Below are 26,871 nucleotides of genomic sequence, written 5' to 3'. Positions count from 1 at the left end.
ACTCTAGGATGTTCCCTAAGGGATGATTAACCTAAGGACATATCCCTAAGAACATATCCCCATCTTAAGTGAAGCATTACTGTAGTTAATTTTGAAATGTGTGACCTATGGTGTATTAAGAGGAATACCGTGTGCCAAGAAGTGACGCTAAGCGTTTTACCTTACAACTGAGTTAAGTAAAATTTGGAAACTTGGTTTCGAGGTTAATACATGAAAGGCGACACAGGTAGTATGTGACAGAGGGTAAGAACTGAATCCAGGTCTACCTGACTCTTAATCACAAGACAAAAAGTCTTCTATTAATTCCGCAAAATCTGGTCAGCCGCTTCAATGCGCAGCTTTAGGCAGTCCACACCTGGAATTTGGGGTCTGGTTTACCAAGAACAGCCAGTGTGTACACCCACTCCACCCTATCCAGGAACTGGAATCGAGAAGGTAAAACGTGGCTATTGCGCAGGCTCACACCGCCCTTCCTTGCTCTCCCCTCCCTGACCCTAGATGCCACCGCAGCAACTTTCTGGGAGGATTTTGGAACGGCTCCCGCCAACTGTTAAGTCAAACCGGCGGAAATCCTTCCTTTCTGCGACGTGGACACCTTTCTCATCCTCGGGCCTTTCCAACCAGGATGCAGAAACCACGCGCCTCCGTTTCTCAGGGATTCAAGCCGTAGTTTGCCAGTTGTTAATATGGCCGCTGACAGGCCGCTCCCAAGCTGAGGCCTTTCATAGGCCAAGATCGCATCCTGTCCCCGCCTATTTTGTCTCTCGTGGCTGCGTCCGCCCAGCTCTTCGCTACGCATGCGCAGCGGGGGCAGGCTGGGAGGTGGGCACGGACTGAGTCTTCCGTGTGTCGCTGCCGTTGCCGCCTCAGCTTCAGCCTCGTTACCCCTGCGGTTCTGTGGCTGTGCTGCTGGCGTTAACGGCGCGAGGTGAAGGGAGGTGACGGAGTGTGCCCGCGCGCGCGGGGGTCCCCTCAGTCCCAGCAGTTCCCTTCGTGCGCGGGGGGCGGCGAGGGTCTTCAGCAGTCGGGAGAGGCCCTTGACGGCGCCATGTCGGCGGGCGGTCCATGCCCAGCAGCAGCCGGAGGGGGCCCAGGGGGCGCCTCCTGCTCCGTGGGGGCCCCTGGCGGGGTATCCATGTTCCGGTGGCTGGAGGTGCTGGAGAAGGAGTTCGACAAGGCTTTTGTGGATGTGGATCTGCTCCTGGGAGAGATCGATCCAGACCAGGCGGACATCACTTATGAGGGGCGACAGAAGATGACCAGCCTGAGCTCCTGCTTTGCACAGCTTTGCCACAAAGCCCAGTCTGTGTCTCAAATCAACCACAAGCTGGAGGTGAGCCGTGGGTGCTGGCGGCTATGGCATCCAACCCCAGGCTGCCCGGTGGCGTCAGATCCCATTTAACGCTCCAGTGAAACGACCCTAGAAAACTGCCCACCGGGGCTTCAAATGTGATGGGAGAGTGCATGTCTGAGGAGTGAGGTGAGGGTGGGGGACAAAAAGGGCCCTAGACCGACGTGTGAGTTCCCGGGGTACTGTCGTCCACCTTCCTAGTATTTCTCTGAGGAGGAAACTAATTACATACACCAGCCTCCATTGCACATGTTACATTAACAAACCTAACAAAGATTCTCTGTCATGAAAATACCGTAGGCCACCTTTTGACAATTGAGTTTTGCAGATCTGCTTTCACATTGATAAACCGAATTTGTATATGTTAAGACAGATACAGCACTGATTATTTTCATTTTAATTATTCCAGGTCAGCGCCTATGATTGCATAGAGACATGCATAAACTATTTAGGGGAATCTGATCAAAGCTCTTAGGAAAATTTCGTGGTGCATAACGATAGTATCACTGTCTCGGTTTACATCCATAGTTGGTTGTTAAATTACAGGCAGATACCTCCAGAGAGCTCCCTGCAATTATTGAAATTACTTCTGACCTTGAGTTTTTATATGCTTGTACATTACTGTGTAATTTTCCAAAGTCTCGATTTATTTTTGAGAGAATGTAAAGAATCATTTGCTTTAATCTCTGATCCTGGGTATGGGTGAGGGTGGAGTGGCTGTGGTTCAAAAAAAACAAAAAAAACTATCATATTGTGCAGAAAATTTAAAAAGGACATTATTAAAATATGTAGAAATCAAGATAGATTAACATTATTGCATAAAGAGTACTTTCTAACTAGGCAATTTAAGAGAATGGGTCTTTCTGTTCAAAAAGTGTAATAGATAAAAATGGGATAATCAGTGATGTGCAAAACTCTGAACATGCTTTCCTAAGAAATCATCATTACTCGTTGTCATTGACAGTGCCCATTATATCTATATCAATATGAATGTCAGTTAAACATCCTCTCCTTGCCTAGTGGTCAGCATTCTTTCTCTCCTATTAGCCATGAAATATGTGGCATAATTAATATTTGATTAACATAGATTTACATATCCAAGAATTGTGGCTCTTCTCCACTGCGAGAACTGTTAATTTCTTCTATCCTTTTTGAAAAGATTAGAAAGTGCTAATATGAAGGTAATCACTTCTTACTGTAGGTAAATGAAAACATCTCTTGATTTCTTTATTGGTAGTAATTTCCACAAGAAAGCTATTTTTTTCAGATAGTGAAATTGCATTTAATGTTTTCTAGAAATAGTACTTTAGCTTTATTTCATCTTATTTTATCTTATTATATTTTTTTTCAAAAAAGAGATGGAGTGCTTTGTTGCCCAGTTTGGTCTTGAATTCCTGGCCTCAGGTGATCCTCCTGCCTTGGCCTCCCAAAGTGCTTTGATTACAGACATGAGCTACTGTGCCTGGCCATTAGTTCTCTAGCTTTAAACAACAAAGATCAAGAGTAGCCTTTACCACATGGTATAATTCAAATGTGTCCCCCAAATTTCATGTATGGGAAACTTAATCCCCAATGTGACAGTATTGAATCTCCAATGTGGGGCCTTTAAGAGGAGACTGGATCATGAGTACTCTGTTCTTATGAATGGATTAATCCACTTATAGATTGATTTGTTATTGGATAAATGGATGAATGAGTTATCATAGGAGTGTAGAACTGGTGGTTTATAAGAAGAGGAAGAAAGACCTGAGTAAGCATGTTAGCATGCTCAGCCTCCTTGCCATGTGACACCCTATGCTGCCTCCATACTCTGCACAGATCCCCTGCCAGCAAGAAGGCTCTCGACTTCTCGAGATCTGGCCCCTCGACCTTGGACTTCTCTGTCTCCATAACTGTAAGAAATACATTCCTTTTCTTTATAAATTACCTAGTTTCTGGTATTCTGTTATAAGAAACAGAAAGTGGACTAAAACATCACATGAGAAATTTCATATCATTTACAACTGCAGTATCAACTGGGCATTAACAACTTTTTAAAAATGAAACAATATTTTATTTATTTTTAAAATGACCTAAGGAAACTTTAAACAGGGACTTGATGTCAGATATAAAAATTGAAATTGGGAGGAAGGATAATTTTCTGAGTAGGAGACTGTGCTCCATTTTTTTTGTCTTTAAATATTTTAGATGAGTACTCAGAATTGTAATAAATTATGCATGTTCTTTTTTCAGAAATTAAAATCACACATTCTGACTTTATGTCCTGGTTTAGGAGGTTGCATTGTTTCTCAAAATAGGAAATGCTGGCATATCACAATGTGAGCATATTTTTTATGCTTGAAACTGTTGATTTAAAGATCTTAGGAAAATGGGGAGGGGAAAAATCCTAATGATTTTGGTTTGTTTGTTCATTTGTTTGTGTTTTTTCAGTTACAGTCAACTTATTTGTCTTTGATGTTAATCTGTACATGTTTAGCAGCTTCTGCCGTTTTCATGGAATCAATTGTGTATTGCTGTGGAAAGAAGTTCATTGTCAGCAGTGCCTTTCAAAGTAGACTTGCTGCTGTTCCATCTACAGAATTTCAGTGGTTGCTCCATATATTGTTTGAAAGCTTGAAACAATTTCCATATTTTCTTGCCCTTTTTTACTTTTTAGGAAAAGGATTGAATTTGTTCTATTGTTTTAATTATATGGACATTAAGACATATTTGAAACCACTTATGGTTTAATATGACAAACGTGACATTCAGTGGTTTCAGAGGTTAATACCTTTAATCATATTACTGTAATAAAATACTTTTATATAATGAAGAAACAGATACCTCCAATTTGGGTAATTTATAATGTAGTTAACATTAAACACTATATTTATTATTAAAATATTAAATTTTGCTGCAAAAAAATCATAGGTTACTTTTTTACTTGAATAGGCTATTAGGGCTATTCTTTTTTATTTTTAATTGACATAATAATCGCACCTGTTTAGGGGGCACAGTGTGGTATTTGGATACACATAATAATGATGAAATTAGGGTAATTAGCATATCCGTCACCTCAAACATTATTCATGTTAGAAACAATTCAAAACCTGCTCTTCTAGCTGTTTGAAAATATACATTAAGCTACTATTAACTGTAATCATCTTACGGTGCTATAGAATACTAGAACTTTTTCCTCTTATTTAGCTATAATTTTGTTACCCCGGGCTGTGGACCAGTACTAGTCCGTGGCTTCTTAGGAACTGGCTGAACAGCAGGAGGTGAGCAGTGGGCAAGAGAGCATTACAGCCTGACCTCTGGCTCCTGTCAAATCAGTGGTGGCACTAGATTCTCATATAGATTCTCATAGTAGCACAAATCCTGTTCCTGTTGTGAACTGCACATGCGAGGTATCTGGGTTGCCAGCTTCTTGTGAGAGTCTAATGTCTTTTGTTGAAACCATCCCCACGCTGTCCTGTGGAAAAATTGTCTTCCACAAAACCAGTCCCTGATGCCAAAAAGGTTGGTGACCGCTGTGTTAACCAACATCTTCCTACCCGCCTCACCCTTCCCAACTTAACAGTAACCACTGTTCTATTCTCTACTTCTATGAGGTCAACTTTTTTTTTCTTTTTTTGAGACAGGGCCTCACTCTGTTACCCAGGCTGGAGTGCAGTGGTGCAATCATAGCTCACTGTGGCCTCCAACTCCCAGCTCAGTTGATCCCTCTGCTTCAGCCTCCCAAGTAGCTTGGACTACAGGCATGAGCTACTATACTCAGCTAATTTTTCTATTTTTTTTTTTTTTTTTTTTTAGTAGAGATGGGGTTTTACTATGTTGCTTAGGCTGGTCTTGAACTCATGGGCTCAAGAGATCCTCCTGCCTCAACCTCTCAAAATGCTGGTATTACAGGTATGGGCCACCATGCCTGGTAGATCAATTTTTTTTAGCTTCTACGTTTGAGTGAGAACATGCATTATGTATCTTTCTGTGCCTTGCTTATTTTACTTAATGTCCTCCAAGCTCATCCATGTGGTCTTCAATGCAGGATTTCATTCTTTTTTATGGCAAAGTAGTATTCCTTTGTGTATATATACCACTTTTTTTTTTTTTTTTAAATCTATTCATCTGTTGTGGAAATATAGATTGTTTCCGTATCTTGGCTATTGTGAATAGTGTTGCAATAAACATGGGAGTGTGCACATATTGTTCAACATACTGATTTCCTTTTTAGGGGGCATATATCCCTAGTGTATATGTTCTATTTTTAGTTTTTTGAGAACATAGATTACATCTTAAAATTAAATACAAATGATATCCATGTGACTGCTTTTTGCCATAGCAATATTTGGGAAGAGTCTTATCTGAGGAGAATGGAATAGCAGAGAATATCAGTGTATTTTGAGGTGGTGCCATTTCAAATTGCTCACATCTCTCACACTTTCCACGTGCTTGTGAGTTTTTGCTGTCATGAGCCACTTGATCATGGCTATGCTAGAATCATAGGCATTGATTGGAATAGTAGTGGCACTGTGGAAGAAAAAAAAAAAAAAGAAACTTTTTATCTGAAGAATGTGCCCCCCTTCACCACTTCTATTCAATGTAGTACTAGAATCCTAGCCAGAGCAATCAGACAAGAGAAAGAAAAAAAGGACATCCAAATGGTTAAAGAGGAAGTCAGACTGTTGCTGTTTGCTGATGACATGATAGTATACCTAGAAAACCCTGAGGATTCATCCATAAAGCTCCTAGAACTGGTAAATGAATTCAGCAAAGTTTCAGGATACAAAATTAATGTACACAAGTGAGTAGCCCTCCTATATACCAACAGTGACCAAACTGAGAATCAAATCAAGAACTCAGCCACTTTTATAAGACCTGCAAAAAAATTAAAATATTTTGGAATATACTTAACCAAGGAGATGAAAGACCTATACAAAGAAAACTATAAAACACTGCTGAAAGAAATCATAGGTGACACAAACAAATGGAAACACATCCCATGCTCATGAATGGGTAGAATCAATATTGTGAAAATGACCATACCGCCAAAAGCAATCTACAAATGCAATGCAATTCCCATCAAAATACCACCATCATTCTTCACAGAACTAGAAAAAACAATCCTAAAATTCATATGGAACCAAAAAAAGCCCACATAGCCAAAGCAAGACTAAGCAAAAAGAACAAATCTGGAGGCATTAGGTTACCTGACTTTATACTATAAGGCCAAAGTCACCAAAACAGCATGATACTGGTATAAAAACAGACATATAGACAAATGAAACAGAATAGAGAACCCAGAAATAAAGCCAAATACTTACAGTCAACTGATCTTTGACAAAGCAAACAAAAACATAAAGTGAGGAAAGGACACCCTATTCAACAAATGGTGCTGGGACAATTGGCAAGCCACATGTAGAAAAATGAAACTGGATCCTCCTCTCTTACTGTATATAAAAATCAACTCAAGATGGATCAAAGACTTAAATCTAATACCTGAAACCATAAAAATTCTAGAAGATAACATTGGAAAAACCCTTTTAGATATTGGCTTAGGCAAAGACTTCATGACTAAGAACCCAAAAGCAAACACAACAAAAACAAAGATAAATAGATGGGACTTAATTAAACTAAAAACTTTGTGCACAGCAAAAGAAATAATCAGAGTAAACAGACAACCCACAGAGTGGGAGAAAATCTTCACAATCTGTACATCCGACAAAGGACTAATATCCAGAATCTACAAGGAACTCAAAACGAATCAAGAAAAAAACAAACAATCCCATCAAAAAGAGGGCTAGGGACATGAATAGATAATTCTCTAAAGAAGATATACAAATGGCCAACAAACATGAAAAAATGCTCAACAACACTAATGATCAGAGGAATGCAAATCAAAACCACAATGCAATACTACCTTACTCCTGCAAGAATGGCTATAATCAAAAAAACAAAAAAAATAGATGTTGGCACAGATGTGGTGAAAAGGGAACACTTTTACACTGTTGGTGGGAGTGTAAACTAGTACAACCACTATGAAAAACAGTGTGGAGATTCCTCAAAGAACTAAAAGTAGATCTACCATTTGATCCAGCAACCCCACTCCTGGGTATTTACCCAGAGGAAAAGAAGTCATTATATGAAAAAGATACTTGCAAACACGTTTATACTAGCACAACTCACAATTGCAAAAATATGGAACCAGCCCAAATGCCCATCAATCAATAAGTGGATTAAAAAAATATGGTGTGTATATATACAGACACCTGGAGTACTACTCAGCCATAAAAAGGAATGAAATAGTGGCACTTGCAGCAACCTGGGTGGAATTGATTGGAGACCATTATCTAAATGAAGTAACTCAGGAGTGGAAAACAAAATGTATGTTCTCACTCATACATGGGAGCTAAGCTAGGAGGATGCAAAGGCATATGAATGATACAATGGACTTTGGGGATCTGGAGTAAAGGGTGGGAAGGGGATGAGGGATAAAAGATGACACACTGGATACAGTGTACACTGCTCAGGTGATGGGTGCATCAGAATCTCAGAAATCATCACTAAATAATTCACGTAACCAAACCCCACCTGTTCCCCAGAAACCTATTGAAAAAACAAAACAAAACAAAACCCAAACAAACAAAACAAAACAAAACACAACTGAGTTCCTTTCCATTGTGAGGCCTAGAGAGGCATTGGAATGAAACTGCAGTTATGGCACTCCCTTTTGACCTAAGCAGTTATCTCTGGAAGCCACCTTCTATGTAGGATTTAGACTAACTGACGCCAAGTAGCCATAAAATACCATATGCTGGACACCATAAGTCATACCTTACAGTGCAACAATGAATAGCCAGTCACTAATCAGTGATTGTAGACCAATGAGAATTCTTATCAAGCAACTTTGTATCTGCCTTGTTCCTTTTTCCCTTTAAAATCTGCTTGTAACTCAGGTGCCAGAGCACTCCCCAGGCATCTGGGAAATATGTGTTGAGTAGCTGTCCTCATTTTGGCTCAGGTAAACTAAAGTATATTTTGTGCCTCAGCCTTTTCCTTTTAGGTTTACAGTAGGAATAGTAATACTAGCAGTAGTAGGTGTGTTGGAATAGAATAAAGATTGTGAACCAACACTTTAAAAAATTCACCTCTGCCTTGAAATAGTGTTCTGCCTGTTACTCCTTTTTTAAAGTAACAGCACAACAATACACCTTCTTTCACATCCTCCTTTCCCTCAGCAATTGCTCCGTTAGTATCTCTCTGAAGTGATTTACTGTTCATAGCCAACAGTAGAGAAACTTTTAACTTTGATCTAGAGCCACATTGATAATAACCTGGTGATATGCTTGTCCCTTTGCTGCTTTAAATCTGTCCTGTTTTTAAATAGGCTGTTTTGCAACATTGAAGCTTAAGTTTAATATTGATCCAGTACGCACTTATGAACACGAATTATGTGCCAGATGCTGTATTGGGCACTTGGGATACAATGGAGAGCAAAAAAGGGATGTAGTCATGGCTTTTATGGAGTTTGGATTATATTGGAGGAATTTGTTGGGAGAATAATCATGTAAATGAGAAATTGCAACTTTGATGAATACTGTGAAAGGTACATAAGAGTAAATGAGACCCTATTTTGGTATGTCAGAGAAGGCTTCCCTGAGGAAGTTATTGAGCTAAGACATAAAGGAATTATGTGTGAATAGGAATGAATTAAGCTAAGAGACATAGGAATGCCATTCAACATTGCAGTAGAGGGAATGGGAAGTGAAAAGCACCTGTGGTGGGCAAGATCATAGTGCATTTGAAGATTCGAGAGATAGTTGGTATGTGTAACAAGAGAAGAGGGCAAAAGAAGCAAGGTACAAGATAAGTTTGAACAGACAGGGAGGGACTATTTCTACATGACTTTATGGCCATGCAAAAATATTTGGGGCTTTATCATAATCGTGGGAAGTCTTTTAAACCAGTTCGTAGCCTCAGATATGAAGTTAGAATAGTTCACTCTGACTATGGTATGGAGAAAATTGCAGAGAATGACATGAATGAATGCAGAAAATTGTTTAGAAGGTTTCTGTTTATGTGAGATTATGATAGTGTGGAGTAAGATAATAGAGGTAGGAGAAGGTATTCAGAACAAGAGAAACTGGAGAGGTAAAAATAAAAAAAACCTAGAGATGGATTGGAACAGAGGGATGAGGGAGTTCAGGATAAATCCAAGTGACAATCTTGTGCAGCTGGTTGCCTGAATAGATAGATGAATGTGTTATATTATTAGCAATAACAATATTGCCAACTTTATTGATCAATTACCATGGGCCAACCTCTCTTCTGAGTCTTTTACATAGACTGATTCATCCAATTCTCACAACAGTCCTGGAAACAGGTTTATTAGTATAGTTACTCCAACTTTACAGGGATTAAGTAAAAGGCCTGAGGCTACGGAGCTAGAGAAATCAGTCTCTGCACAAACACATTATGTCTGATGGGGGATGGAGGAGGTGGAGAGAAAAGTAGACAGAAAGAGTGAGTGTGGCTGAATAGATAGCAAGAAGTGAGATTGTAGGGTACAAGGGAGGTTTTGTTTTCATTTTGTTTTTAAATAAAAACAAATAAAACATAAGTCTGTGAGAAGCATCTACTTGAGAGAAAAGCCAAATATAGAAAAAGAGTGGGGTAATTAATATTAGTAAGATTTTGTAATAACAGCTACTTAGAAGAGGGAGAGAATGCGAGCGGACAGTAGGAGGTTGTGGAAGTTTCTGTTTGATGGCTTTTTTTTTTTTTCTGTAAAATAGGAGCCCACGTCAGTTGCTGAAAATAGGTGAGAGTAAGAGCATGAGGCTAGTAGAAGAGGTTTGAGATAGTTATGGAACAGTGGGAGAGCCAGTTGGCCAGAGAAACAGGACTGCCAGGCATTGTTGAGGAATGGCTTGGGGTTAGTTATCATAAATTATGGTGCAACCAGTCTGTACTGTTGTGTGATTTTCTCTAGCAATGCATATCTGTTTAGGTGCAGGCACAGTAATGAGAGTAATAACTAGGTTTATTCAATGTTATAGCAAAGGAGTTTGTTATACAGACAAGTGTGTTATTGAAGTGAAAGTGGTAATGGGGCTGATGAAAAGGAGATAAATTGAAGACTAAGGAAGGAGAATTGACAGGATTTGATAATTATGTAGATGCAGGAGATAAGAGAAAGGGTTAAGGATAACAGTGCATTTCTGTTTGGGAAATGATTGATCAGTATCTGTAGTGGGTTGAATCGTATCCTTCCAAAATTCATATCCACCCCAAAACCTCAGAATGTGACCTTATTTAGAAAGAGGGTCTTTGCAGGTGTAATTATGCAAAGATGGAGGTAAGATTATAGTGGATTAGAGGGCGCCCTAAATCCAATGAAAGTGTGCTGATAGGAGACAGAAAAGGCCACACACAGACACAGAGAAGAAGGCTATGTGATGATAGAAGCAGAGATTGGAGTGATGTATCTACAAGCCAAGGGATGCCAGTGATTGCCAACAGCACCGAAAGCTAGGAGAGAGGCACAGGATCTCCAGAAAGAGCCAGCCCTGTCAATACCTTATTTCAAACTTGGGGCATCCTGAAATGTGAAAGAATAAACTTATGTTGTTGTTTTAAGCCACCACATTTGTGGTAATTTTTTTTTTTTTTTTTGACAGAGTCTCACTCTGTTGCCCAGGCTGGAGTGCAGTGGCACAATCTCGGCTCACTGCAACCTCTGCCTCCTGGGTTCAAGCAATTCTGCCTCAGCCTCATGAGTAGCTGGGATTGCAGGCACCAGCCACCATGCCCGGTGAATTTTTATATTTTTAGTAGAGACAAGGTTTCACCATGTTGGTCAGGTTCGTCTCGAACTCCTGACTTCAAGTGATCCTCCCGCCTTGGCCTCCCAAAGTGCTGGGATTACAGGCGTGAGCCACCGTGCCCAGCCTTGTGCTAATTTTTTGTAACAGCCCTAGGAAGTTTATACATTACTATTTACTGAAGTAAGGAATACAGGAAAAGGAGGAGCAGGTCTGGGAAAGATAATGAGATAAGATTAGGATATTCTGCATAATTAAGGTCCTTATTCTTCTTGCGTGTTCCTAACATAGTCTCCTAATCATTATTCCTTCCAAACCATCCTTTTGTTGCCTGATCATTCTAGAGTGATTCATATTAGTGGTTTGTATTTAAAAAGACAAACCTAATTCTGTCATTCTTCTTTCTGTATCTCTCTAAAATTCAAATTCTTTGGCCCGGTGATCAGTGTGCCTGTCTGTCTCTCCTTATCTCTTATCACCCCTTCTTAGCTGCTTTTGCCTCAATAAAACTGGTCTATTTGCAGTTCTGTAAATAGGCCTTGCTCTTTTATGGCACCTGTACTTTCACATAGGCTTTGGTGTATAATGCCTTCTCTGTACCCTTTGTCTACAGTATCAAACACTCATCTTTCAAGACTCCACTTACGTCATTGTCTCAGAGAGGGCTTTCCTTACTCCACTCCTCTCTGCTCTTTATAGGCAGAGGCTGCCCTAAGCCCTTGAACTTATTTGTACTGCTAGATTTGTTACATTGTACTATAATTAGCAGTTACCACATCTTTCTACCTCTAGAATGTAAGCTGTTTGAAGGTCAGAACCATGTTTTAGGGGAAATAGTTTGAACCATCAAATGCTTTGTGAAGCTGATTTAGAAGGCAGCATTATCTTTTTGTGAACTTATTTTGGTTTCTAGGAGCTTTTTGTTTGTTTTTTGTATTCTTTGCTTCCATGCTCCCAAACCACATTGCTGAGTACTTCCTTTGGTATAGATATCAGATTGGTTTATATAAGGATTACAGAATTGGTATTTGGCCCCTTTTTAAAATTGGACATTTGGGGCCGGGTGTGGTGGTTCACGCCTGTAATCCCAGCACTTTGGGAGACCGAGGTGGGCAGATCACCTGAGGTCAGGAGTTCAAGATCAGCCTGGCTAACATGGTGAAACCCCATCTCTACTAAATATACAAAATTAGCTGGGTGTGGTGGCGCATGCCTGTAATCCCAGCTACTCGGGAGGCTGAGGCAGGAGAATTGCTTGAACCTGGGAGGTGGAGGTTGCATTGAGCTGGGATCATGCCACTGCACTCCAGCCTGGGCAACGGCGTGAGACTCCTTCTCCAAAAAAAAAAAACAACAACAAAATTTGGAACTGATGTGTTAAATACCAGTCATTTTGATCTAGTTATTCCCTATTTCACCTGTCAGGTGTTTTCATATCTCACCTTTCCCTTTCCACTCCCTGTATTAGCAGATCTCCATTCAAAGCTCAGAGAACTTCTTTCTGACTACCTCCCCTTACCTCTTTTTGAATTGGTACATTACACGTCTTTCAAATAGTGCTTACCACACTTTGCATCACAATTGGAAATGTAATCTTTTTATCTTTTTTTTTTTTTTTTTTTTTTTTTTTGAGACAGGGTCCCACTCTTGCCCAGGCTGGAGTGTAGTGACACGATCATGGCTTACTGCAGCCTCGACCTCCCGGGCTCAAGTGATCCTCTGACCTCAGCCTCCTGAGTAGCTGGGACTACAGCCATATACCATCACGCCCAGCTAATTCTTTGTAATTTTTGTAGAGACAGGGTCTCACTATGTTGCCCAGGCTGGCTCGATCTCCTAAGCTCAAGCAATCCACCCGCCTTGGGCTCCTAAAGTGCTGGGATTAAGGTGTGAGCCACCATGCCCAGCCTGGAAATACATTCTTGTCTTTTCCTAATAGAGAACTTCTAGAATCCATGTCTTATTCATCTTTGTGTCCCCAGATTGTGGTACACAGTGAGTACTCAATGTTTATTTGAATGAATGAATTTTTTGAAATGCATCTGGTGTTCTGCTATAAATCTTCAAAGATTACCCACAATCATTCTGTAATATAAGCTTCATGAGAGCTAGGATGGTATCTGCTTGTTGACTCTATATTCATGTATACAGTGCCTGCTCCATTGCTGAAAGACTGATCTTCAGGTTCATTTATTCCCCTGGTATGTAATTCACAAGCATATAATTTGTGAGTTAATATTTCATGGTATCTTATTTTGGGAAAAAATTGAAACTGATTGAAAATAACTTTAAACATCATGAAATAAGAATATTGAGTATGGATTTAGTACTTGTGATATTCCTAAAATATTGAGTAGGTTGATTCTCCTCCCCACCCCATCTCCAGTTTGATCGTGGAGCAACTGAGTGCTTTGAAATTAAAATAGAAACATTTTTTATTGATTGGATCTTTATTTGAGGTTTACAGCAAATTACTTGTCAGATTTATCAACTGGTTTCCATTTCACATCCCCCAACTCAGTTCACTCATGTTGTCTCTCATATTACACATAGCTGCCTTTTAAAAAAAAAACATTAGGGCTGGGCGCAGTGGCTCACGCCTGTAATCCCAACACTTTGGGAAGCTGACGTGGGCGTTATCACCTGAGGTCAAGAGTTTGAGACCAGCCTGACCAACATGGTGAAACCCCATCTCTACTAAAAAAATATTTGCCAGGAATGGTGGTACATGCCTGTAATCCCAGCTCCTGGGGAGGCTGAGGCAGGAGAATCACTTGAACCCGGGAGGTGGAGGTTGCAGTGAGCCGAGATTGCACCATTGCACTCCAGCCTGGGCAACAAGAGCGAAACTCCATCTCAACAAAATAAATAAATAAAAAATAAGAAAACATAAATTCATCAATTGCTTTTTGAATAAAATTCAAGCTCTTAATTTTGGCAGACAGGCTCTGCATGATCTGACATTGGGTATCCCTCCTATGATGTATCTTACCATTCTTTCCTTACTCTATCTCAAGCTTGTCTAACCCGCAGCCTGTGGGCTGCATGTGGCCCAGAACAGCTTTGGATGCAGCCCAACACAAATTCGTACACTTTCTTAAAACATTATGAGATTTTTTTGCATGATTTGTTTTTTCTTTTTAATTTTAGCTCACAGCTATCATTAGTGTTAGTGTATTTTGTGTGTGGCCCAAGACAATTCTCCCAGTGTGGCCCAGGGAAGCCAAAAGATTGCCTATCCCTACTCTATATGGTGGAGCCACATGAGCCTTTTTTCAGAAGGTCTAAGTCAAGGTTCTCAGACTTTTTGGTTTCTGGAGCCCTTTGCATTCTTACAAATTTTGAGAACCCCAAAGAGCTCTTTTTTTTTTTTTAATGTGGGTTATATGTATAAATATATAAAAATATAAAATATAAAAAAAGTATAAATGTAGAATTTATTGTATTAGAAATTAAACTGAGAAAACTTTATTACGTCATTTAAAAATAACTACAATAAACTCATTACATGTTAATATAAATGATTTTAAATTAAAACGTAATTATATTTTCTAAAACCAAAAAATGTTTTAGAAGAATAGCATTGTTTTATATTTTTGCAAACCTTTAAATTCCTGGCTTAATAGAGGATAACTCATGCCTGTAATCCTTGCACTTTGGGAGGCTGAGGCGGGCAGATCACTTGAGGTCAGGAGTTCAAAACCAGTCTGGCCAACATGGTAAAACCCCATCTCTACTAAAAATACAAAAATTAGCTGGGCATGGTGGCGGGCAATGGTAATCCCAGCTACTCAGGAGGCTGAGGCAGGAGAATCTCTTGAACCTGGGAAGTGGAGGTTGCAGTGAGCCAGGATCATGCCACTACACTCCAGCCTGGCCTGGGTGACAGAGTGAGACAATGTCTCAAAAAAAAAAAAGTTTGCTGAGGCCTCCCCAGCCATGCTTCCTGTACAGCTTGTGGAACCATGAGGCATTTAAACCTCTTTTGTTTATAATAATAATATTTATAAATTACCCAGTCCCAGGTATTTCTTTATAGCAGTGAAGACTAATACAGAGGCCAAGGTGAGAGCATCGCTTTAGACTAGGAGTTCAAGACTAGCCTGAGCAACATACTGAGACCTATTTTTAAATAAATACAAAAAATACAAAAAAAATTTAAAAATGACCATGTGCTTATGTAGTCCTAGCTACCCAGGAGGCTGAGGTGGGAGGATTATTTCTACTCAGGAGTTCCAAGGCCCCAGTGAGCTGTGATCATGCCACTGCAGCCCAGCTTGAACAACACAGTGAGACCTTGTCTCAAAAAAAAAAAAAGTAAAACAAAACATCAACAGTGACAAAAACTACAAGTGCATAGCAGTAAAGACTACAATGACTACTGATGGAGCTTGGTGCCACTGCATTGACTTGTACTAAAATCCCAACATTTTACTCATCATTACTTTTGTACCTTCAGTATGTCAACATAGTGAAAAAGACAAATAATATTTTATTATAATGAAAATAGTTTTGACCTTTCAGATCCCCTGAAAATGTCCCATAGACCTTGGGACCTGCTGCTTTAGTAATAATCAAAACTCTTCCCAGAAGAATAGCCATACACTTCCACTCTGCTAATTCTCTTAGTTTCTTTCATATAGCTCATTACAATTTGTAGTTTTATATACTGTTTGGGGGGTTGGTTTTTTCAAGAAATGGGGGTTTTGCTGTGTTGCCCAGACTGGCCTCAAACTCTGGGCTCAAGTGATCCTCCTGCCTTAGCTTCTCTAGTAGTTATGTATGCCTGGTTTACTGGCTTTTTAATGACCATGGTGAAGTTACCTAACCTCTATGTACTTCAGTTGTCATATCTGGATAAAAAGTGCATCTCTCAGAGTATATTATGAGGATTACATTTGCTTGTCTAGACTGTAGAATGTTATTTTTTGGGGGAGAACTAATGGCAGATGAACTCAGAGGTCATTATGGTTGGATAGAAAAAAAATAGAGTGAACAGATACAACTTTCTCACAGAACTTTCATAGACCAGATAACTGCTTCAAGAGCTGACTTGAAGTATGGAGGAGTATTATTTCCTATCTTGAGGGATGGCAGAGATTTTCAATTTGACCTTTGAATATATTTTCTGTTTGGTCATAGTCTTGTGTTTTAGAGTAAGACTCATTAGATTTCTGTGATTTTGACCACCTCAGGCACATAGAAGAAAGAAAAAATAGAGGGAGATTTTTTATAATAAAGTGAATGAGTTAAATGATATTTTGAAGGTGTACAAGAAAAGGAATGGATCAAAATGGCTTTCATTAGTTACATTTTCTTCTTGACTTTTGTCACAAGAGAAAAGGTCTTATGAAGAATGGTTCTGCCTCTGTTGTCTGTCAGGTAGCTTAGGATCTTTTATGTAAGAATCTCTGTTCCTAGCACTTTGGGAGGCTGAGGCGGGCGGATCACGAGGTCAGGAGATCGAGACCATCCTGGCTAACACAGTGAAACCCCGTCCCTACTAAAAATACAAAAAATTAGCCGGGAGTGGTGGTGGGCACCTGTAGTCCCAGCTAACTTGGGATGCTGAGGCAAGAGAATGGCGTGAACCTGGGAGGTGGAGCTTGCAGTGAGCCGAGATCACGCCACTGCACTCCAGCTTGGGTGACACAGTGAGACTCCATCTCAAAAAAAAAAAAAAGAATCTCTGTGATGCATTCTTTTAAAAGTTTAGTTCCAGGAAAAAAGACAGTTTTGCCAGATAAAATGGAATTGCCTCCTCTAATGAGAAAAGGGGATTTGCATAATCTGTAAAGATTCTCTTATTAATTGGAAGCTCAATTTACTATATTAAATTTAATATAGTACTCAATAACTAATACGTTAGTATTTTTTATAGTGTTATCCTGCCATCTCTATATGATTTTTATTTTTTACATTTTTGTTTTTTTGACTATATGAGGTTTAAAGCCTTTTGAAAAGTAGATGGATGTCTGTGATAAATTTGGGATATTGACACTAAATGGTATAATTGCTAGAGATTTAAATTCCAATCTGTACTTTCATCCTAAATTAACATTTTAAAACATAAAGAGAATACAGATATTTAAAAGGTGAAGTGATTACTTTTTGTACACATACTTTAAAACAAAAGGTGTAGAAGCAATTATAGGTAGATGTGACATAATATTTACACCTTTATCAGCAGCTTTTTGTGCTATAGTTCATTATAGTTAAATTGCCATGTGGAGTCAACTATTTTCTTCATAATTACTAAACAACTTGGGGAATGTGTGCTTTGTTTGCTTGCATATCTGTACCTGCATCTGTTCCTGTTTGCATGCCTACAGGTGTGTCTGTGTATTCATACCTGTGTATGCTCACAAGTACCAGTGCCTGTCTTTGTGCATGTATATGGGTATGGGGTGTGTGTATGGGGTTCAGAATCTGCTGTTTAGTTAAAGCTTTGTCTAGTTCTGATATTTGGGGAATATGCTGTCATTTGGAGCTCATGGACTACATCTTCCCCATTTTTTCTATTATTGCCAGAATTACAAAGGATGTCGGGAGGAGGTCTGAGTTTTAATACCATGCAATTTGTAATTTGGGGCATCTCACATAATCTCTTAGGTCTCAGTTTCTTCATGTGTAAAATAAAGTTGTTTTAGGTTGTTAGCTTGGACCTTCTAAAACTTTATCAAAAGAGCTCTATGGCATGCTAAAAGTAATGATTGAGCTGCATCCAATTTTCCTGCTGTGCAACTTGATGTTCACAAATTTCTTGGCTTAGTTTGCTCCTCCTTCAAAACATGAGGCTTTTGAGGGGGCTTAAGGTAAAATAATTGGAGTATTTATCCATAAGACAGTTAAAAAAATAAAAACCTGCTTATATTTAAAATGAAAATTGTGTAGTTGTTGTGTATTCTTAGAAAATAATATAGGTAGAGGATTAAAGTTTAAGCAAGTGGATTAATAGGAAACTGAATAAAAAAATTACTTTGATTTTGGTGCCTGACCTCCAGAGAGTGAAGGAGGCTTAGAATTAAGTTGATCACCAGTAGCCAGTATTTTAACCAGTTATGCCTCTTATGTTAATTTGTTTTTGTGTCACTATAAAGAAATATCAAACGGGGATAATTTATAAAAATTTTAATTGACTCACAGTTCTGCAGGCTGTACAGGCAGCATGATGCCAGCATCTTCTGGTGAGGTCCTCAGTGAGCCTATAGTCATAGTGGAAGGTGAAGGCGGGAGCAGATGGATCACATGCAAGAAAAGAAGCAAGAGTAAGGTGGGGGAGGTCACAGACTTTCCAACAACCAGATCTCGTATGAACTGAGTGAGAATTCAGTTACCACCAAGGGGATGGTGCTAAACCATTCATGAGGAATTTGCCCCATGATCCATCCAGTCACTTCTCACCAGGCCCCATCTCTAACATTGGGAATCACATTTCAACATGAGATTTGGAGGGGACGGGCATCCAAACTATATCACCTGTGTAGTGAAGCCTCCATAAAAACCTAAAAGGACAGGGTTAGGAGAGCTTCTGGATAGATGAACACATGGAAGTTCATGGAGGCTGGTGCCCCCAGGGAAGGCATGGAGGCTCTGTGTCCCTTACCCCAGTCCTTATTCTGTGCATCTCTTTATCAGTATCCTTTGTAACATCCTTCATAATAAAATGGTAAATGTGCTTCCATGAGTTCTGTGAGCTGCTGCAGCAAACTAATTGAACCTAAAAAGGGAAATATGGGAACCCCAACTTGAAGCCATTCAGTCAGAAGTTCTGGAAGCATAGACTTGCAACTAGTGTCTGAAAAGAATGGGGCAGTCTTGTAGGACAGAGCCCTCAATCTGTGGGATCTGACAGTATCTCCAGGTAAATAGTGTCAAAATTGAATTGGAGGACACCCAACTGATGTCTGCTGCAAAATTGATTGCTTGTTTGTTGGTGGGGTGAAATCCCCCACATTTGGTCACAGAAGTTTCTGTGATGATTATTGTGGAATGAGAGAATAGGAAAAACACTTTGAGGTTGTGGTTGTTTTCCCACTAATCCAAAGAAACCTTTCTGATAAATCTATTCCTGGGAATGAGCTGAAATCATTGGAGTAGCTTTGATTAAAGGTCTGGTACTGAGCATAGAATATATTTAATTGCAGAACAAAGAGTATTGGAGTTAAAGATGATGGAATAATATTGAATGCTATATGTGCTGCAATATAGATTTTGTTTTCAATTCTCAAAATGGGAGAAGAGTATTCTGAAAATGTGAAATAAGTTTGATGATCGCTCATAGTTATTAGCTGGGAGTAGAAGGATAACACTTTGTTAAATGTTTGAGAAGAGTGAAGGAAGTGAAATGTCAACTAGCTAATTTCATGAGTTCTCACAGAAGGGATAATACCTTAAAGATAATACCTTAAAATACAGTCAAAAGAGGAAATTAGGATATAATGTCACAGTAATCATTAGAACAAAGATACAGAGCTTCCAGAAGATTAAAAAAAGGTACATTTTTAAAGCCACCAAAGAGAGCGATGAAGACTTTACATGTGTGTTATGTTATATACAAATATAACATGACAAATAGGATGAAAGGCTAAAAACAAAAGATCAGACAAAATTATACTGAGTAAATTGCAAATAAAATGAAACAGGAGTTGCAAACTTGATACCAGATAAGGTAGAACTCATGCCAAAAAAGCATTTACTGTTGGGGAGGAAACTATTAACGTAATGAGCTGCATTAAAATTAAGCACTCTGTTCATTGAAATACACATTTATAAAGTGAAAAGAAGCCACAGGATGGGAGAAGGTATTTGTAACTCATACCCAATAAAGGAGTTCATATTGATGCAGGATATTTTCTTGACACCTTCACGGTACTCACGACAGGGGTGCCCTGTTTACTCAGCCCACCCTGCTCAACTCCTGGCAGGTGGGAGCACACGAGCAAATGAGTATGAGAACTGGCTGGCTGCTTTGGCACTGGCAGGAGCAAACTTGGTTCACTTGGGTCTGCTGCACTCCACCCCTCATGGGAGGGAGTGTGTAGGCAAGCAGGTGTAGGAACTGGCCAGCTGCTTTAGTACCTGCAGGAGCAAACTCCATGCAGGCCCTGTGGCAGCATCCAGGTCCGGGTGCCTGTGATCCCAAGGCTCCAGAGGGCATGTTACAAGGTTCTCTTAGCTCTGCTGGACAGAAGTGTATTATCAGCTCACTGCACCTTTTGCATTTTGTGGGGCAGCTGCCCTCCACCAGTAAGGGCAGAGGGCCAGTGTGATAGCCTTTTTGGGTACCTGCACTTGGTGGGTCCCGAATTCTTGTCTGGTGCCCAAGAAGAATGAGGTAATGTGAATTCATGCTGAGAGCCACTTTCATTCACTCAATAAAATTCTCTGCATTGACCATCCTTCATCCATGAATTGAAGGATGGTGAATGCAGAGAATTTTATTGAGTGATGAAAGTGGCTCTCAGCAGAGAGGGGAGCTGGAAAGGGGATGGGAAGGGCATGTCACTCTCCCCTGAAGTCAAGTTGCCTCTCTCTGATGTCTAGCTACCATCTCTGAAGTCATGATGCCTGTGCCCGAAGTCCAGCTGCTTCTCCTCTCTACTGGCTGAGTCTGGGGTCTTTATTGGCACAGGATGGGGGGCGGGGCAGGCCATAGGTAGTTTTAGAAAAGACAACATTTGATTGGTAAAAAGACCTTATTCAGAAAGAACCAGTCAGGAGAGAGTGGACACACAGGGATGGAAGTTCTCACTTTGGGCTTCAGCTTTTAGGCTTGAAGATGGGGTTTTGCCGAGGACACACCCCCATCTGCCTAGAATTTCTCTGCCTCCTGCCTCTATCAATGTGTGTGTGTGTGTGTGTGTGTGTGTGTGTGTGTGTGTGTGTGTGTAGGGGGGGAGGCAGAGGGAGGGAGGGAGAGAGTGAGAGAGAGAGAGAACTTACAAACCACCAAGAAAAATATGGACAACTCTCTAGAAAAATAGGCAAGAGACTAACACAGGTGCTTCACAAAAGAGGGTATTCAAATGGTCAGTAAACATATGAAAAGGCAGTTAAACCTTATTAGCAATGAGGAAATTTTAATTAAAACCACAACAATATACCACTGCATCCCTACCAGAATTGCTAAAATGAAAAATACTGACAATGCCAAGTGAAGGCAAGGATATGATGCTCTCAAAGTTCTTAATACATGGTGGGTATGTCAGCTGCTACAATCACTTGGAAAAGTGACCTTTTCTCCTGAAGTCTAACGTACATACTCTGTAACCCAGAAGCTTCCCTCCTAGATATATACTCAAGAGAAATATATGCAATATGTATCAAAAGATAGATTCATAGCAACATCATTTTAATAGTCAAAAATTCAAAACAACACAAATGCCCATCCAAAGTAGAATGAAATAGAATGAGAAGTAGAATTAAGTTGAGGGAAAGTAGAATGAATGAAAAATAGTAATGTTATATATTTATTTAGTGAATACAATATTGCTGAAAATGAAGTGCAGCTATGCAAAACAAGCTATGAACAAATCTTATAAGCATACTCAAACATTCAAAAACAGGCAAAACTATTTATGGTGTTAGAAGTCAGTGTATACTCTGATGGTTACCTTTGTGGATGAAGGTGGAGGTAGTGATTGGAGTGGGTCAAAAGAAGGATCCTGGGGTGCTAGCACTGCCCTTTTTTTTTTTTTCAAGATCTGAGTGATAGTTAAATAGGTATTTTTTGTAATATGTTACTTGTGTACTTCCCTGATATGTTTATATATGAATTAAAAAGTTATTTAAAAAAAAAGGAATGAAGAAGTTTTATTAATAGGGAGTGATCTCCAGGAAGTAAAAAAGCAAGAGGCAGCCCACTATTTATATTATACCACATCTTGGTTAATTTATAGCATGCTACTTCTTTTCTTCTACCTCTTGGGCCATGCCAGTCCTTGATACTCTGTTCTCCCTGTAACTCATAGGATATGAATTCACATCTCCGTGCTCCTAGTGTTAATCCAGATCCTACCTTTTCACTTATTTATTTTCTTTATTTCCTACATTCTGTGGAATATTTCCTGTTGATTATATCATGGTTGACACAAAATCAGCATGCCTAAAACTTAAATTTATCTTTTTCTTTCTCTCATGTCTATATAAGCTGTCATCCTAATCTTACTGTTTCCATCAATGGCTTCATTATTCTCAAAACTGGAAATACTTGCATTATTCTTGACCTAATCTTCCATTGCACATCCACTGTACTAGATCACACTGTAACTAAGTATTGCTAACGATTTCTTTTCAGCATTGTAAAATCCTTTATTTTCATTTACAAAGTTACCATGATAAGATGTCATTTGATAAGCTACAAATAGGACGTTGCTACTGTGTCCTTGTCTTCACTTCCTTAGTAGTGTTGCTAAAATGCCATTGAGAGAAAATGCTTCAAAATTACGTAGTAACTATGGTTGTACAACTTCATGAATATACTAAAAACCACTATATTATTTACTTTAAAAGAGTGAATTTTATGATATTGAATTATATCTCAATAAAGGTGTTATTAAAAATAAAAACAAAAAATGTCACTTAGGGCATAGAATGATTTCCTGTTAGATTGAATATCAGTTTTAGTTTATCATCCAAAGCCATTCATTGTATTCAGCTTCATTTCTCCTATCGGGTCATATCCAGTCTGTCAGTATACCATCCCTTGAGGTAGTTTAGTCTCCTCGATAATAACATTTTCCTAGTCTAATAAGTTCTTTTGTATATAAGATTAATAATCTTATGAGAATAGTCAAAGCCATGGATATTATCACTGTTTTAAACTGAGGGAACTTGAGACAGAATGTTTTATCTAGAATCACAGGGCTAGTATTAGAATTTATTTCAACTTTACAGATACTTAAATTTGAGCATCTTTTATGCACTAGGCACTGGTTGGTGCAGTTGGGATATAGAGACATATTCCAATTATCTGATCCCTATCTATGCTCAGAGAGGCTTGTAGTCTCTCTTCCACTTTGCCTTTGCTAGTCTTCCCATGTCTGTATTTCATTACTGCTTCTATTTTGTCCATGTTGTTGTTTTCCTTCAAAGCCCTTCTAAACTCACTTTCAGTATGAATCTTTTTCTTATTTCCCTTCTTTAAGCCTTCCTTTAGTTTGAATTCCTTGGGACTGGGTCAGTTCTCTCTCTGTATATAACTTGCCACATTATTTTAGTTGGTCCACATGTGTATTTATCAACCCAGTTGATATGAAAGCTTGTCAAGGGCATAAATTATGATCTATGATTTTTAAAAATATTATCTACAATTTTTTTTCTCATTGTGCTGGCATAGTTCTGGGCCCTTAGATGCTTAGCAAAATTATGTTGAGTTGAATAGGAAACAAAGGCATGTCTTGATCTTTAATCTACTGGCTAGCTGGGAAAACCAAAAACACAAGGGACACATCCTGTGCACAATTGTAAAACAGTATATCAATTGTGCAAAAATGAAAACTTCAAACTGAATTGGTAAGTGGTCCTGATGAGTTGCTCTGCTATGCTAAAGCTGAAGACTTACAGTTAACTCTGATCTTTAGGCTTACCATAGTCTCAGAAGTTGATACCTTAGCACCTAAAATAACTTCACTAGATAATGATTGGGATGATTTGGGCTAGTATTCGTTGGATTGAAGACAGAACACAACTCACTTACTGACATCTTCTCTAATACTGTTAATGTTAGTGATCCACCACAGCACACATTGTCTCTACCACATGGTGAACCACCTCATAGTTTTGTGTTTTCATAAGCTTTGAAGATAAAGGTGAAACAGTAAAAAGGTTTCTTAAAGTAAGCAAAGTAAAATGGAAGTAGCATTCTGTGTTATTAGAAGATACAGCTTATAGTGGATTTCTCTTGCTACCGAAATATCTGACTTATACTATTGATTTTCTGTCAGTTTAGATGGATGTCTTGTATCTTGGATAATATTATTCTAATGTTTGTGTATTTATTTCAAAGGTAGTCTCTCTGTTGTCATTCTTGAATAACAATTATTAGTCAAAAGAAAGAAAATTAAGCATCCTTAATTTCTTCTGTTGTTTTCTTTATAAGGCACAGTTGGTGGATCTGAAATCTGAACTGACAGAAACCCAAGCAGAGAAAGTTGTTCTGGAGAAAGAAGTACATGATCAGCTTTTACAGCTGCACTCTATTCAGCTGCAGCTTCATGCTAAAACTGGTCAAAGTGTTGACTCTGGTACCATTAAGGCAAAATTGGTAAGTAGTTTAGAGAGTGACATGCACTTGCATGTATTTTACAGGGTGTAGAGGACAATTTTGAATGAGACTTTTAAGTTATAAAATATATGTGCTTATTGTGGGAAATTTAGAAAATATAAGAAATATAAAGTTTATGATCATTATGATAATCTACAATCTCATCACCTATAGATAATCAGTGATATCAACAATCAACTGATAGAATTTTTCCTATTTAAAATATATGTATAAATATGTTTAAAAGATATTTGTGATTATAACATATAAGATTTTTTTTGCCCTACTGTATCAGTTGGATTAAATTCAGTTGCATATAACAGAAATCCCAAGTAACATTGGGATTATTCTTGAATAGTACTTATTTTTCTCTGAAATGAAATCTGAGACCGGCAGTCTAGAGTTGATACGGCAGTTCCACAAATATTAGAGATCCAGATTCCTTCCATCACTGTGCTCTGCCATTTTTAGCTTATGGTTTCCATCCTCAGGATTTCTTCATGTCTGCATTTCAGGCAGGAAGAAGGATTAATCTAAGGAAAGGGCAAAAAGATGCTTCTCCATGATGTTAGCCTTCTTTAAAGAGCTTATTATTAAATCTTTCTCAGTAATTTTTGCCAGCATTTCATTGACCATCCCCAGCTGCATGTCAGTCTCCTATTGGCCATATGGCCACTTCCAGTAAAACTGGAGTCTGTTAATAAGGAAGAAGTAAGAAATGGAATTGGGTACCAACCAGTAGCACATTCTTTTCTTTTGCTCTTAATATATTGTAAGCATTTTTCCTGCCACTGTGTACCACATATGTTTTGAGTGTGTAAGAGATAGCAGATATTTTGTTCCTATATGGGACACAGCAATAAATAAGACAGCTATTGCTTGGCAGAGGCAGGACATGAAATGATGTTGATGATATAATGAGAGTAATACATTTATAAGTTTTATTTGTTTTCAGTTAATTTCATTTGGTTAATTAGTTCCTAGTAATGATGTGTTACAAATCCATGAAAATAATTTTAAGTTAAACTCTTAAGTTTTCTAAGTCTGTGAATCTGTGTTGGAAGGGTTTTATTTAACTGAAATAAAAGCTCATAACTGCTTCTTCGAGCTATTTGACATTAACATTCAGAAACAATCTAAATTTTCTCTAGAAAAGAATTTACCTGGAGTTTTAACATTAGAATTTGAAAGAGTATGATGAAAAGAACACTGTACCAGTTATGTTGACTAATTTTGATAAAACAAAAAATTTTAATCTAATGCTATTACAGTTACTATTGTTTATAGATTGCAAATATATTTGTTCTAATGAACTTTACCCAAATGATATTCAACATGTGGGATTTTTCCTTATAATGATGATACCACTAAATAAAATCATTTGTTTGATCTTTTTCTAATTATAAAACTTTTTTCTTATATCTGAAGTCTGGCCCCTCTGTGGAGGAGCTGGTAAGTATGTTGTTTCTGTTTTGCTTTAATATGTCACGCTGAAGTGTTCTTAGTGTTTTATTTGCATATTATATGTTGTCACTCATTGTATTTGAAAATAGCATTAATGATGGCAATTTTTTAATGTTCCAGTACCTGAAAAGTTCAGTGGATGGCCCATTGCTCTTTTCTCACTGCATGTTGTTAAACATTTTTCTTTTGTTAGTGATTTATAGCCATTATTTGCAGAGCCTGTCCATTTTTGACAATTTTTGAGCCTTGTAGCTTGCTCATACCTCTACTTCAAAGAGCAATTGGTTTTCCCACTTTAGGGTATTGAAGATATATCAAGCAGGCTTAGTTTTTAACCCCCTTAAGTTTCTATTTGAAATTATTTCCAGAAAAGAATGTGCATGTTGGTTTCTTCTTCATCTACTGCATGTGTTACAACTTTTCAAGAGTCTTGAGAATAATCGTATGGCCTTTGAAACAATTGAATTTTGAAATGCTTTAGCAGAAGTTATTTTAGAAAATAACAATACATTTTTAATATTTTTCTCATTACCCCAACCTAATCAAGTTCCAATTTGTCTTATGGCTTTACCTCTTTTGAAGATATAATCTTTGGTATCTAAATGTAAAATGAACATCTTGGGTGTTACCTAGTAACAAACAGGTTAACTAAGAACCAAGAAAATTTTTTTCTGGAAATCTAGAAATGGTTAACTTCAGTTTCCTTCATCTTATTCTTGCTTACCTCTGTTAATTTCGGGCCCAAGAGTTTGTCAGATTCATTAGGGATTTGAATCATTAAAACCCCAGTGAGTGGTAGCTTAGTATGTCTCCCACATTTCATTAATGTAGTATAAATAGCTCATTAAAGTAATTGAAAGTAGGTAATCGTCAACATAAAGTTTATTTAGCCCATAAGCCAAAGAAATCTTGGTCTAGGAATGCTCTTTCAAAAGTTGCATCAACTTTAACATGTCATAAGAAAGATTTTTGTTTGTATCTCCAAA

The 26,871-nt window shown here is 38.4% G+C and overlaps 1 protein-coding gene across 2 annotated transcripts in view; it reads left to right on the top strand.

Moving 5' to 3' along the window:
• Positions 1-464: 464 nt before the first annotated feature.
• Positions 465-26,871, top strand: part of GOPC (golgi associated PDZ and coiled-coil motif containing) — a 42,779-nt gene continuing 16,372 nt past the window's right edge. The window contains exons 1-3 of one of the 2 annotated variants that reach the window (XM_004044595.3): positions 633-1,333; positions 24,257-24,421; positions 25,850-25,873. In XM_004044595.3, the coding sequence (XP_004044643.1) occupies positions 1,049-1,333; positions 24,257-24,421; positions 25,850-25,873 (474 nt within the window). In that variant the 5' untranslated portion in view covers positions 633-1,048. Of the gene's footprint in view, positions 1,334-24,256; positions 24,422-25,849; positions 25,874-26,871 lie in introns of both variants that reach the window. The other variant, XM_004044594.3, reaches the window with a different exon arrangement.

The sequence above is a fragment of the Gorilla gorilla genome, chromosome 5 (genome assembly GCF_029281585.2).
Source record: "Gorilla gorilla gorilla isolate KB3781 chromosome 5, NHGRI_mGorGor1-v2.1_pri, whole genome shotgun sequence".
Taxonomy (NCBI): domain Eukaryota; kingdom Metazoa; phylum Chordata; class Mammalia; order Primates; family Hominidae; genus Gorilla; species Gorilla gorilla.
The sequence above is the reverse complement of the archived record's forward strand: the minus strand, read 5'-3'. Positions and strand labels throughout refer to the sequence as shown.